Source organism: Perissodus microlepis, chromosome 3, assembly GCF_051167445.1.
Source record: "Perissodus microlepis isolate ML-2025 ecotype Zambia chromosome 3, ASM5116744v1, whole genome shotgun sequence".
NCBI lineage: Eukaryota > Metazoa > Chordata > Actinopteri > Cichliformes > Cichlidae > Perissodus > Perissodus microlepis.
The window spans coordinates 43,035,060-43,050,386 of NC_140463.1; the positions used below are offsets into that span (position 1 = coordinate 43,035,060).

The window sequence follows — 15,327 nt, forward strand, 5'->3', positions numbered from 1 at the left end:
TAACAGTGATTATTCAAACAGTTGAGTAAAATAATCTGACACAGATGCTGAAACTCAGTAAAAATGATATGAATTAAAAATGTAACATTGCATTTATGCAACTTAAGAGCAACGATTTCCTAATCCTGAATGCTAAACATCAAAATCCTGCGTGAATACAAATATTCCTGATTATCTCTTTCTGGACCCAGAAGTTGCCGTTTTCTTGTTTAACCTTTTGTTATCTACAATGAGCTCACTGCCAGAATCAATATTCTGTATACTCAAGTTATTACTCAACGCATGTTTTTAATTAAATGTGTTTGTATTACAGAGTGGGGTATACTGGAAATGCAGATAAACTGGTCCAATAAATAAAATTGATCAAGTTTATATAACATATTTAATGCAGACCAAGTTTTAGATCTGATTACGATTCATAATTTTTGAATATAGGCTATGTCTAACAGTGTAATTCTTCTTAGATATCATACTGTATTTTCCACTACAGGCTGCAGTAAACACGTGATCGTGACTTCCATACAGTAGATACTGTGTCACCTCTGGCTGGCCAATCAAACACATTCTTGCCTCTCAATAGCAGCACAGTAACCTTCATTTTACACGAGAATCTCACCACAATGGTGTCTTCAGTGTTTGCCTTCGGTCTTCTGTGCCTGTTCTTGGGAAAAATGGGTAAGTTCCATTATCATGAATTCAGATTTTTGTATTGCGAAGTTATTACATTGAACTGAATGTACATTTGTTTGTTTTTTTCAATTCCACTACAGTTCAGATGACAGAGTTGCAAATGTTCTCATCTGTTCATCCAGAGTCTCGTTTCCTATCAGCTCAAGTTGGTGGAAACCTGACATTAAAATGTTTCCATGATGGTGACAGGTCTGCAAGACTTTACTGGTTTAAGCAAAATCTGGGACAAAAACCAAAGATCATCTCTCACTTTTTCAAATATAATGTGAACAACTCTTCTAATGAAGAGCTCAAGAACAATCCACGCTTGACACTGGAAACACAAGACGGCAAATATCACTTGACAATCAAAGATTTGCAAGTTTCAGACTCAGCTTCTTACTACTGTGTTTACTATTTATACACTTTAACCTTTTTAGAAAACATTATCATCAGTGTAAAAGGTTCAGGTGTGAACATCAAAGCTGTGGTCCGACAGTCAGCATCTGAGACCATCCAGCCAGGAGGCTCCGTGACCCTGAACTGTACAGTACACACTGGGACCTGTGATGGAGAGCACAGTGTTTACTGGTTCAAAGACTCATACGAATCCCATCCTGGACTCATTTACACACATTTGGGCAGAAATGATCAGTGTGATAACAAACCCAGCACACAAACGCACACCTGTGTCTACAGCTTGCCAATGAGCAACCTGAGTGTTTCTCATGCTGGGACCTACTACTGTGCTGTTACCTCATGTGGACGCATACTATTTGGAAATGGGACCAAACTGGAGCCTAAAGGTGAGTAACCTTTTCTACCTGTTTCTCACTTTATCAATATTTAAAGATATAGGCAAGAAAAAGCTCTGTTTCTGGTGTGTTGCAGGCACGTTTAATTCTCAGGGCTTGGTGTATTTCTTGAGCGGAGCTTTGACATTCAGCTCCATCCTCAGTGTTTTACTGGGATACTTGCTGTACAAGATAAACAAAAGAAACAGGCACCAATCGACAGGTAAGTGGAGACTTTTAGGTAACAGCTTAGACTGGTTTTAGCTAAAGTTGGATTTTCAATTAAATCAGTTACTTTGTGTTTCACAAACAGAATCTCAAGCAAGATTTTCAGGCCCCGCAACAACAAGTGCAGAGGTGAATATATTTTTTTAAATGACTTGTTAAAGCACTCTTCAACAAACTTTTTACAGTCTTCTGTGTTATGGCCATTGTTTAAATCTGAAATCCTGTTATCTACTTTGTACACATTTTGACAGGGTTACCAGCATGCTGACAGCCTTCATTATGCTGCTTTAAGCATTAAAATCCCCAAGAGATCAAGAACGCAGAGAAACAACACCGACGATGAATGTGTTTACTCTGCTATAAACAAATAAAGATGGACATTTGCAAATGAGGTGGCCAATTTTCTTTATCTATTAGAGAAATGCTGTATTGGTGTGTCTGAGCATAGACATTTTTGTATTTTCACTGTGTTAAAATTGTAATGATACAAATTTAGGAACTTCTGCCCTGTTTGTTGTTTTTGTGATGTCAAGGATTCCCCCTTTCTTTCTTGTTCTTTCATTGTTTTTTCTATGTACCAATACATTTGTAGGAGATATTTAGTGATACTTTTCTACAAGTTTAATATATGAAACAATGTGCTTGTTTTTATCCTTATTGCTTTTCATGTAATTATGGAGACATTATGGACAAATTCACTGATGATCAACTAAATCTATTTTAACTAGGTAAAGCATGTTTGAAAGGATTGATTTGTTTCTGTAGAATACAGTAGAGGCTCCAAAACCCCCGCTGTCCACTAATATGATCATGGGGATATGATATATGATATGATATGACTTGAAATTGAGGAACACCGTGGGCCATGTCCTTCGAAGACCGAGAAGGCCGTAAGTACAAGGCTGTAAAATGGGACGGTCTAGCCTCTGATTTGCGTCACCAGCTGTCTCTGTGGAGTTTAATAAAGTCAGCTGTCTGCTCCTTGCTATCTAAAATATAACAAAACACTGGAGTAAATTCTCGACCATCTCACACTTCAGTTGAATCCGTTTTCCGTTTGACATTTATTCAAATGTGTAAAAACTATAACTTTAATCACAGCCAAACCCATTTACTCAGGACCAAATAAAACACTTAAAAAAAGCCAAACAATAACATTTTTAAGTTATCTAAGTGACTTATATATCATGTTTAACCTGAGAAGCAAAAGACTGCGAAAAGCAAAAGCATCAGAGCAGATATTTGAAGTTTACACAGCTACATTCTCACCTGAAAATATCTTAAAAGTTTATTTTGAGACTCAGAAAGAGTAATATTAAAACCAAGTAGCGTCGCCTTTGTTTGAATTCTGGGATAGGTTGGGCAAAAAAGGATACACCCGACCCGTCCCTTCAAACCCGGAAAATGAAGGACGCATTTGTCGGCCGCTTTTGGAGGAGTCTGAGACAGCCTGCGTCGCCTGGCTGTCATGTAATCGGTCTACAAATGCAGCATCCGAAAGATGTGGTCCCTGAATTTGGACGCAGCTTCTGTCTCCCGGTGAAAATTGCCTAAGTGTTTGTATTACTCCCTTCTTCTAGCTCCAAGTTACTCACCAAGTAGCAAGGACCCTTTGTGGTCACACTGTGAGTGGATGACGTTGACTATGAGGTGGTGCATTCAAACAGGGGAGGAGCCACACAAACATATCACCAAAACCTTCTAAAAGCATGGAGAGAGGCTGAAACAGCTTTTCTAGTAAGCCTGGTGAGAAATAAGTTGGAGTTGCCTAATTCCACCATTCCCACCTCCCTCCATTATGATGACCATCTCACACAGGCTCAGAGAGCAGCTGTTGCTGCACTGCGACAGCATTTTTCAGATGTGTATCCCCCCTGACCTGTCATACCAGTGTCATAGAGCACCATTTTGTAACGTGCCCTTGCGTGAGGTTGCATTCACAGCCCTATAGCTTACCCCAGCATAAGAGACAAATTATTGAGAGACAATTGGCCGAAATGCTAAAAATGGTAGCAATAGAAGAGTCACATAATGTGTGGTGTAGTCCCATAGGTTTTGCATCGACTACCACAAGGAGTTTGATGTCTACCCAGTGCCTCAGGTTGACAAACTCCTGCACTGTTTAGGAATTGCTCACTTTTTCACAACATTGTATTAAGAGTCCAGGGAAAAAACTGCTTTCTCCACTCTTCTCCACACAATTCCATTCAACTTGTTCGGAGCCCAAGCCACCTTTCAGTGCCTCATGGACCAGGTGCTTTGTCCACATGCTGCATATGCTGCCGCCTATTTGGATGATGTCATCATTCACAGTAAAACCTGGGCAGAGCATGTGCTGGGGTGACTGCAGTCCTGGAGTCCGTGAGGCAAGCGGGGCTCCAACCTGAAGAAGCACGCATCCTGCCACACGCACACAGCCTTCAAGCTGGCTGTGGTTAAACCTTTACTCAAAAAGCCATCTCTAGACCCAGCAGTCTTAGCTAATTATAGGCCAATCTCCAACCTTCCTTTCATATCAAAAATCCTTGAAAGAGTAGTTGTCAAACAGCTAACAGATCATCTGCAGAGGAATGGTTTATTTGAAGAGTTTCAGTCAGGTTTCAGAGCTCATCACAGCACAGAAACAGCTTTAGTGAAGGTTACAAATGATCTTCTTATGGCCTCTGACAGTGGACTCATCTCTGTGCTTGTCCTGCTAGACCTCAGTGCAGTGTTCGATACTGTCGACCATAATATCCTATTAGAGCGATTAGAACATGCTGTAGGTATTACAGGTACTGCACTGCAGTGGTTTGTATCATATCTATCTAATAGACTCCAATTTGTGCATGTAAATGGAGAGTCCTCTTCACACACTGAGGTTAATTATGGAGTTCCACAGGGTTCAGTGCTAGGACCAATTCTGTTTACATTATACATGCTTCCCTTAGGCAGCATCATTACAAGACATAGCATACATTTTCACTGCTATGCAGATGACACCCAGCTCTATCTGTCCATGAAGCCAGATAACACACACCAATTAGTTAAACTGCAGGAATGTCTTAAAGACATAAAGACCTGGATGGCCGCTAACTTTCTGCTTCTCAATTCAGATAAAACTGAGGTTATTGTACTCGGCCCTGAAAATCTTAGAAATATGGTATCTAACCAGATTCATACTCTGGATGGCATTACCTTGGCCTCCAGTAACGCTGTGAGGAACCTTGGAGTCATTTTTGACCAGGACATGTCCTTCAACGCACATATTAAACAAATATGTAAGACTGCTTTCTTCCATTTGCGCAACATCTCTAAAATTAGAAATATCCTGTCTCAGAGTGACGCTGAAAAACTAGTTCATGCATTTATTACTTCCAGGCTGGACTACTGTAATTCATTATTATTAGGATGTCCAAAAAACTCACTGAAAAGCCTTCAGCTAATCCAAAATGCTGCAGCAAGAGTACTGACAGGGACTAGAAGGAGAGAGCATATTTCTCCTGTTTTGGCTTCCCTTCATTGGCTTCCTGTTAAATCCAGAATTGAATTCAAAATCCTGCTCCTCACATACAAGGTCTTAAATAATCAGGCCCCATCTTATCTTAATGACCTTGTAGTACCATATCACCCTATTAGAGCACTTCGCTCTCGCTCTGCAGGCCTACTTGTTGTTCCTAGAGTATTTAAAAGTAGAATGGGAGGCAGAGCCTTCAGTTTTCAGGCCCCTCTTCTGTGGAACCAGCTTCCAGTTTGGATTCGGGAGACAGAAACTATCTCTACTTTTAAGATTAGGCTTAAAACTTTCCTTTTTGCTAAAGCATATAGTTAGGGCTGGACCAGGTGACCCTGAATCCTCCCTTAGTTATGCTGCAATAGACGTAGGCTGCCGGGGGATTCCCAAGATGCATTGAGTTTTTCCTTTCCAGTCACCTTTCTCACTCACTATGTATTAATAGACCTCTCTGCATTGAATCATATCTGTTATTAACCTCTGTCTCTCTTCCACAGCATGTCTTTTATCCTGTCTTCCTTCTCTCACCCCAACCGGTCGCAGCAGATGGCCGCCCCTCCCTGAGCCTGGTTCTGCTGGAGGTTTCTTCCTGTTAAAAGGGAGTTTTTCCTTCCCACTGTCGCCAAAGTGCTTGCTCATAGGGGGTCATATGATTGTTGGGTTTTTCTCTGTATCTATGAAGCGCCTTGAGGCGACTTTTGTTGTGATTTGGCGCTATATAAATAAAATTGAATTGAATTGAATTGAATTGAATTGAATCCCAGGAGCAAAAATGAGGTGAGGTAGTTGTTGGAGTTGGTTCGTGCCTGGCTTAATGCCCAGAGACGTGGAGCAGTGGGTTCAGGGTGTAGTGTCAGGGGAGGCTGACTAACACAGAAATTAGACTGTATCCAGAGATGTCTAAGGGACTGAACACAATGGGGACGTTAGCTAAATAAAATAACATTTGATTTTTCCTTTGCATGCTTGACATGTCTGTAGCAAGCATGACGGACCCCACCACAAAGTTCGTACACTTCGGCAACTTTATTGTGTTGCTATTACTTTCAGCACTCGGCTGCAGCTGCACTTACACACACACAACAATGAACTCAGGACCCAGTTCATTCTTTTTATGTAGGTGAGCCATGATTGCTGATGGAGTTCCACTCCCCTGCAGCTGCGCCACAAACCATGCCCACCAATGTCTTTTCTTAAATGTATTCTGATTGCAAAGTATTTGGTTTTCAGCTGCAGAGACTCCTTTGGCAGTCCATAAAGAATTAATTTAAGGCTGAAAATGTTAAAGAATTAAAAAAAAAAAAATTTCAGTACCATAAGTTGGGATATATATAAATGTTTTTTTTTTCTTAGCTCATTTGCAATGCATTAAGTACTACTAGCTCTGCTGTTACTCCCTGTCAGTCTTAGTCCTGACTCAGACATTCAAAGTGCAATGATTTACTCTTTCCTCTCTGTGTCAGGTTGTGGTTTTTGGGAGGATGTTAGGGTGTTAGTCTGACCAAAAATAGATGCTACCTGAGAGAAATAGCAGCAAAGTCAATTTCAATAGTGTTACCTGAATGGCACTGTCAGTACCCTTTAGGTAACACAGACATATTACCTACAGTCCATTTCAAATAACAGTATTGGCAACAGACCTTCCGAAATAATAAGAACACAAAACACGTGCTACCTTTTAACATAAAGATCTACCATGTTACATTTGCTTTTATTCTCACTTCTGTGATGAAAGTGAGTTGAAATTTGTTTGCAGTTTTCACAACATCAAAAAACTGTATACAGACCTCATTACAGTCTGCCTCCTCTGGACAGCATGAGAAGTGTGTCAGTCATACTGTCACAAAGAGATCGATATCATGCGAACATCTAGCAAGTGCCGGGTGCCTTACTGAGTCTCTACTGAGTCTGTAAATGATGAACAGGAATAAGTTCCACTGTATGTTGTCAGTTGTGTTTACACTCTATGTAATGATCAGTTTTAGACTAAAAATATATTTTTAAAAAAACAAAAAAAACCATGACACAACCATTATGGACCTGTCGCTATATCATTCTACCAAAGGCAACAAATCTCTGTGTTAAATGCACAGAAGACACATTTCATCCTGGGGGCAGATCACATGGCCTTGCAATGGCCAATCAAAAGCTGTCTTGTTTCTAAAGAGTGGAAAAAAGTCAAGGTTCATTTCATTTAACACAGAGGTTTGCACACGATGACACCTGCCAACTTTGTTTTCTATGTGACATGTCTGATCTTTGGAAATTTAGGTGAGTTATGATTTTTTTTAATCTATCAGTGGTTATGATTGCTCCTCTATACACATATGTTAATGAAATGTTTCCTGTAAAATTAATGCTGTGTCTGCGTTGTCTCATTCTCTATCAGTTCAGTTGACTCAACAGAATTTCTCCGTAACTCATAAGCAAGAGAGACGGTTTGTATCAGCTATTGTTGGTGAACACTTGACTTTACAATGTTTTTATGAAGCCAGTGATGCAACAAGGTTCTACTGGTACAAGCAGAGTCTTGGACAGAAACCAAAGCTCATCTCTACTCATTATGTATTTAAAGCAAATGGGACTTTTCATGATGAATTCGAGAACAATCCACGCTTCACCCTGGATACAGAAATAGGGAATAACCACTTGTATATAACAAACTTGCAGAAGTCAGACTCAGGTACTTACTACTGTGCAAGGCGGGTTTCTTTAGTCCTAGAATTTGCAGAAGGCACTACTGTCAGTGTAAAAGGTTCAGGTTTAAACATCAAAGCTTTAGTGCAGCAGTCAGCATCTGAGACCATCCAGCCAGGAGGCTCTGTGACTCTGAACTGTACAGTACACACTGGGACCTGTGATGAAGATCATAGTGTTTACTGGTTCAAAGACTCTGGAGATTTTTACCCAGGACTCCTTTACACCCATGGAGGCAGGAACGATCAGTGTGAGAAGAACGAACAAACATACAACTGCACTTATAACCTGCCAGTGAAGAGCATAAATGTGTCTCATGCTGGAACTTACTACTGTGCTGTTGCCTCATGTGGACACATACTGTTCGGAGAAGGAACTACTCTGAAATATAAGGGTAAGGAACATTGTCACAACAAATACAATATTGCGCTAATAAAACTCTAAAAAGTGCAAAAAACATTCTGAAATCCTTGTTCTGGAATTCTGGGTCTTTACAGACAAGAATAAATCTCACTTCTTGGTGTATTTCTTGAGTGGAGCATTGGCTTTCACCTTCACCGTGGTGGTTTCTCTGACGTTCGTACTCTACAAGATGAATAAAAGAAAAAACTTCCAATCAGGTATGGACCATTGGTGCTACTTACATCTAACAGCTTGTATTCATTTATTTGGCTTTTCAATCAGATTTCAATTGTTTATATGTCACATTTAGAGGCTCAAGCAAGATTTTCAGCTCCCTCTGTAGAGGTATGTTTCATCTGTTTAAACGATTTTACAATTTAAATAACATAAAACACATTTTTCACAGCACTTTTTATTAGAAGGCATTTTTTGATATACATTTCCTTTTTTTGACAGAATGCTCATACAGACAACCTCCACTATGCTTCTATAAATGTTAACATTTCCAGAAAATCAAAGAAAGAGAGGAACAGCAAGACCGAATGTGTTTACTCCAGTGTGAAGCAGTAGGACTTGTCCAAAATCTTCATGGTCGATAAGATGTAAAGTACACAGAATCTCATGTGGAGTGTCAGGTGGACATTATGTTATCCTTGTGATAACACTGTTTTCTATCCACAACAGTGCACAATTTCTCTGTCAGAAGTTCGATCGATAGATAGATAGTGACAGAAAGTGGCATTATAGGACGAATTTCAACATTGCTCTGTATATAATGAATTTTCATGTCTATATTTTGTCAGAAAATAAAAATTGAAACCCCTGTTGTTTGATTTGCACAACCCTTCTGCAGCTTTGAAAATGTAGGTTTGTCAGACTTTTTTTGGTTTTTCAGAGTGTGTTCACTGTTCACTGGAGAATATATATATATATATTAGTTAACAATATTTGTTTTCACTGTATTAAAATTGTAGGCAGTCTACATTATGACTTTAGATGATGTGTATAACAGATAATCCTGTTAGTAATGGAGAAGAACTAGAGAACACTGAATAACAGCTATTCAATCTTACAACTAAAAACTTTTAATTTTAAGGTAATAGAGTTTTCAACAAAAGAAAGTTGTGATGTAGAGTGGCTCGTGTGCTTTAGTGCAGAGCACAGTCACCATCAAAGCTCATTTTTGTGGTGCAAGTTTGTCTGACTCTCCCTTTGTTCTTTGTTGCAACATCCTAAAACTTAGAGTGTGAAATGCACTGCTCATTATGGCATTACTTTGCTCTTGTCTGGTCAAAAGACATTGGGCCTCACTTGCTGGTATTTGTATGAAATCGATATAAATATCGCTTGCAAATTAACTTGCGGAAAAAGTGAGCTTGCATGTAAAATTATAGTTAGATTTCTGAAATATGTGCACCATCCTATTCTGTACTATAGCACATCCTGCTATAGTACAGGTAAAGTAATTTATAAAATATTTTTCCTTTATTATTTTTCAATGAAAACTGACACAGTAACATTTATATATATGTTTACTGTAAAATTCTGATCTGATATTTGAGTGGGCCGAGCCAGCCCGGTCATGTTAGGCTGACCTGTGACATCATCAAGTACACTCGTGTGCTACGTTCTCAGGAAGTCCGGACTCCCGTGTGAACTTATGAAGTTTGCAAGAACATGAGTACAGAGTTGCGTACGTGAGTATTGAGAAATGGCCCTTAATAGAGTGGGGTTACATGCGGTGATGCTAGCATTAGCCATGCTAGCACGTTAGCTTCAACAGGTGGTCAGGCTGAGTCCACAGGCGCGCACTCGGAGGTTCAGCTCTCTGTTTCACTGCAGGGTCCCTTTCCTTCTTCACCTCTCTCAATCACATATCTCTATTAAATCTTTGTCAGGCAGAGTGTAAAGTGGCATTTCAAGGCTGAATGGCCTTTGTACAAGCACACGCACTTCTTAGCAGAGCAAAGCTATGAGCACAAACAGCAGTGTAGAAAAATCCAGGCAACAAGTGTATGTCTGTCCAACCAATCTCAGAGCTCCTTACATTGCGCCGTGTGGCTAATTTGCATTGCTTTAGGATCTCATAAATGAGATAAAAAATCTAAAATCTAATCTGATAGCTAATCCAGAAGGTAATCCAATAGTTAATCCCAAAGCTAGTCAATTTGCTAAAATAATAGCTAAGACGTGAGCTAACAGGAAAGGGACATGGATTTTCAAATGAGGAGTGGAATCGCCATTGGCCATTGGAATCGTCAGAAATAATCCTTAGATTTTTTTAATCTGTTTACTTATTTCTCTTATATAAATTGTGTTTTTAAAAAGATTTTGAAAATCAGTTTTTTAATTTGGAAATTGAAAATGATTTTTGAAATGAGATTTTTCTTGCGAGCTGGATTTGAAGTATTTATTAATGGATTGAAAAGTCATTTTAAAATATTGACTTAAAAATAGTGAAGCGTCTGGACTTCTTTAAGTTACTTGAAGACGTTTCACCTCTCATCCGAGAAGCTTCTTCAGTTCTAAGGTCAAATGGTGGAGAGTCCCAGATATAAACCTAGTGGGACTCTCCACCATTTGACCTTAGAACTGAAGAAGCTTCTCGGATGAGAGGTGAAACGTCTTCAAGTAACTTAAAGAAGTCCAGACGCTTTTCTTTGCAAGCTCCTTTGACTACGATGACCTGGATGACTGAGAACCTTCACAGACACTTAAAATAGTGTTTTTAAATTACATTATTAAATAAGAAATTACTTTAGTAAGGTTTACAATTGCATAATTTATTGTACAATTCATTATTTAAGCAGATAATTCTTTATTTCTATGCATGCGGCTCTTGTGGTCCTCCATACCACATTGGTTTATTGCTGTAAGGATTTGAGGTCAAATTTAAAAGGTCTAATTGACTGATAAGCAAATCCACGTCTTTAAGGATCACACTGTCATTACATTGTCTGGAAATCAATAATAGTTATGATGTCTAACGTGTGTCAACTATAACGTGAGGTATTATTTCCTGTCCTAAAGCAGTGTTTCTGAGGTGTCACAGATCAATTATGGTTCCTTTTGTGCCACAACTGGAACTATGGAGATACCAAAAGCTCATGTTTGTATATGTAATGAGCTTTGTGAGTTGCAAATTCACCGTTAGTTATTATGTTATAGATGTAGAATTGGCGTGACATTGTACTGATGTATTCTTTACACTCTTTATTGTCCACGCCTGTCGGCTTGACAAAAGCCGACAGACAAAACTGAGACATAACCGTCTCAGTTTTGTCTAACTTATTTGAACTGTCCCTCCGATGTTTTCATTTCTAATCTTGTCCATCTTGGTCATTCCCAATGTAAAAATGTGAATCTCGAGTTTAGCCACCACAATCCCCCCGCCCAACTCAATTACTCAAACACCAAAACCATAAAAAAGACTAACAAAACATTTACTTGCATACGTTACATAGTGTGTTACCAGTGGTGGCCAACCACTTTCAGATAGCTTGCATCTGTTATTCTTATTTTCTGACCTAAACCATGCAGTGTCTTCCTCAGACATAAGTAACAGATAACTGTTGTTATATAAATATTGTTGTTCATGTTCAGGTTATGTAAATATTGTCCAGAGTTTGTGGTTGAGTGGTGTTGAATGACCTCATGATGTTATTATACTTAGAAGTTCTAAGTTCCAGAGTATCCAGAGTCATATGGAGAGAAAATGTAGCACTGTTTACAACATCACTGACCTCTGTGGGAGTAAAGTTTAGGTAGCTGCTCTCTATTGTGTTGGCACATGGCACTGAAGAAGTGGACGAATTATATCCTTAAATCTACTTACAGCATTTTCAGAAATATATCTACTCTAATGAAAGTTATTCCCCAATGCTGTGTAGCCTATTTTTGTAAGTTTCAATGTTATTAAGCAATGGTCTGACTTTTTAGGGAATACTGTTAAGTGCTTGGTTTTTACACCATATAGCACAAGATGCAGAATATGATTAAAGCGGTGGGTGGGCTCATTTACATTTTGAGTCTAGCAAATTAAATGCAGTGTTTAGGCTGTTGTTTTCAGCATCTACGTGAATGGTAAGATCACTCACTATCATATTTTTGTATTAAGTCAGCAGTTCGGAAAGACTCAAACTGGTCCATCAGGCCTCAACCACCGTGTCTGATATCTTCTTTGCTTTTTTCCTATGGAGGGTTCATTTGTTCCTCCATGCCTGAAAATCAATGGATTAGAGATGGGGGCAAACCCTGGTCCACATACTCAGATGAAAGACGGGCCTTTAGAATTTTTAAGAAAAATGTGTACAAAGAGTTGATTGATCAGTGCTGTTTTCTTTATTTATAAACAGTTTTATTTATTTTTTTTTGCCTCAATCATGAAGTCTAACACTATTGGCTGCTCTGAACATGTGATCATCTTTCCTTAAAAGACATACTGTGACACTTCTGCTTGGCCAATCACACACAGTCTTCTCTAACAAGAGTGGAGACGGGTTTGAGATTCTTTTCATTCAGCAGGATTATTTAAAGACTATGACACCTGCGAAGTTTGTCTTTTGTCTAACATGTTTGCTCTTAAGGGAAATGGGTGAGTTTATGGTTTTGAAACTGCAGTCTGAATATATTTCCATGCTTTTAAGGGTCTATAAAATGTATTTGCTCTGTCTTTTATTTTACTTCAGCTCAGGTGAACAACCAGGAGTTCTTCTCGTCTGGTCATCAAGAAAGACGTTTCATATCAGTTAGAACTGGGGACAGCGTGACTTTGCATTGTTACAGTAAAAATGGTGTAACTCCACGGTTTTACTGGTATAAGCAAACATTGGCAGAGAAACCAAGACTCATTTCTACCTTCTATGTATATGAACAAAATGCCACATTTCACAGTGAATTCAAGAGTGATCCACGCTTCACCCTGGATACTCAAACAGGTCAAAATAACCTAATAATCTTGGATGTGCGCATTTCAGACTCAGCAACTTACTACTGTATATGTTCCTATTTACACACATCAGCATTTTCAGAGAGCATTACTGTTGGTGTTAAAGATTCAGACTTGAACATCAAGGCTGTGGTCCAACAATCAGCTTCTGAAACCATCCAGCCAGGAAGCTCTGTGACTCTGAACTGTACAGTACACGCTGGGACTTGTGATGGAGAACACAGTATTTACTGGTTCAAAGACTCTGAAGAATCTCTTCCTGGACTCATTTACACCCATGGAGGCAGGAATGATCAGTGTGGGAGGAAAGCCAACAGAAGAACACACACCTGTGTCTCTAACTTGACAATCACCAGCCTGAATGTGTCTCATGCTGGGACCTACTACTGCGCTGTCGCCTCATGTGGACACATACTGTTTGGAGAAGGAACCACGCTGGTGTTTGGAGGTAAGTAGCAGTATATAACCCAAATCTGTGACTGTTATTTTATTATCTATCTTAAAAGAAAACCTAAAATATAGAGAAGTCTGTACTCAGAATACTTGGCTCTTTACAGATGAGGTAAAATCTCTTGTCTTGGTGTACGTCTTGAGTGGAGCATTGACTTTCACCTCCACCCTGGTTGTTTTACTGGCTTTTCTTCTCTACAAGATGAGCAAAAGAAACCACTTCAAATCAGGTACTGGAAAAAAGTGCTGCATTTGACAGCTTTTATTCACTGATTTGGACTTTTAAGTGAGACTGCTGTTTTTGTATTTTACATTCAGGCCATCAACAAGCAAGACTTTCAACTCCCTCTGCAGAGGTACGTTCCATCTGTTCAGATTAAAGTAATATTGAAAAATAGTTTAGCGCATATTACTTTGAAATATTTTTTTCCAGAAACTGTAATTTGATCTACCTCTCAAATTTGTTTTTACCAGGGTAGCCATGATGCAGACAACCTCCACTACGCTGCTTTAAGCATTAACCTGCCCAACAAATTGAAAAGACAGAGGAAAACTCAGAATGAATGTGTTTACTCTAGTGTCAAGCAGTAGGTTACATTTTTCCACTCTAGTGAGACAAAAAATCCATACTGTCACGGGGTTTGTGTTTTTGGTTTAAGTCATACTCTGTGGATTATGGTTTTCTGTTTGTAATATATTTATAGTTCCTGGTTTCTAGGTTTCTGTTCTGTTTCTGTGCCTCCTCTTTGTTCTTGGTAAAGGTTTAATTCTGTTCTCCGTGAGTTGTCTGCTTAGTCTTAGTTTCTGTCTTTATGTCGTCCCTGTGTTCCACGTCTAGTTACTTTTGTCTCTGTGCTTAAGATTCCCTCTGTTCCAGAGTCTGTCAAGTCTGCGTCTTCGCGGATCTTTCATGTGTTAGGCTATGTCCTCTCTATTTTTGGTAATTCCATGCCGGTGGAAACCCAAACAAAACACGCATTAAGAGGCTCTAATGCGGCCCATGTCACCCCTACTTGCGGCCTGCATAATGACGTGACGAAATACTTTAAAAAAATATTGTTCAAAAATGTATTAATATGGAGGCAATATGCAGAGTGTTACAGGCATAGCCCTAAAGAATGCCCCTCATAGGCCCAGTTGTAAGTAAGCTATAAAGACTTGACTGTACACTGTGTTCGTGTTTTCCTCTGAAACAATAAGTTCTGTGGAAGCAGCCTTTTCAACGCCTCTCTCTGTCTCTCGCTAGCAAAGTTGACCCAGACAACAAAGTAAAGCTAGTTTTCAGCTACGAGCCCGACACGAACCCGACGTATTAGCCAGAGGTCCCTTTACTACGGTTCGGAGCCGCGGACCTGTTTTATATACACGTGAAACAGTTTTCTATACGAGATCGCTGCAAAAAGTGCAGCCTTACCTAATGTCCACCTACTGTTACTCATTTTATATTAAGATTTAAAAATCCAGTTGTTATTGGTATGGCGAGTAATCTTCAGTAATAGTAATAAATTACACAGCAATAGTACATTCATGTAGTTGTAAAAAGCATGATAATATATTAAATAATCCAAAGTATTTAGAATACGTTACTCTCATTGAGTAATGTAATGGAATACGTTACAAAATACATTTTGGGGCATGTATTCTGT

General features: G+C 39.1%; 3 protein-coding genes across 3 annotated transcripts; all 3 read left to right on the forward strand.

The window, feature by feature from the left end:
• The first annotated feature begins 620 nt into the window (after nucleotides 1–620).
• Nucleotides 621–2,062, forward strand: LOC146391589 (uncharacterized). Its single transcript, XM_084924554.1, has 5 exons — nucleotides 621–675; nucleotides 771–1,475; nucleotides 1,561–1,686; nucleotides 1,777–1,820; nucleotides 1,943–2,062. Exons 1-5 carry the CDS (start codon nucleotides 621–623, stop codon nucleotides 2,060–2,062), a joined length of 1,050 nt encoding a protein of 349 aa, XP_084780680.1.
• Nucleotides 2,063–7,524: 5,462 nt separating this feature from the next.
• On the forward strand, nucleotides 7,525–9,100 carry LOC146391590 (immunoglobulin kappa light chain-like; the record flags this gene model as incomplete). The annotated part of the gene is made up of 4 exons (XM_084922865.1): nucleotides 7,525–8,275; nucleotides 8,379–8,501; nucleotides 8,594–8,628; nucleotides 8,740–9,100. Coding segments are annotated over 4 exons (1,023 nt in total), but the record flags the coding sequence as incomplete, so codon positions are not given.
• Nucleotides 9,101–12,822: 3,722 nt separating this feature from the next.
• On the forward strand, nucleotides 12,823–14,272 carry LOC146391591 (uncharacterized). Its single transcript, XM_084924556.1, has 4 exons — nucleotides 12,823–12,877; nucleotides 12,972–13,679; nucleotides 13,789–13,924; nucleotides 14,161–14,272. The coding sequence occupies exons 1-4, from the start codon at nucleotides 12,823–12,825 to the stop codon at nucleotides 14,270–14,272; spliced, it is 1,011 nt and encodes a 336-aa protein (XP_084780682.1).
• Nucleotides 14,273–15,327: the final 1,055 nt, after the last annotated feature.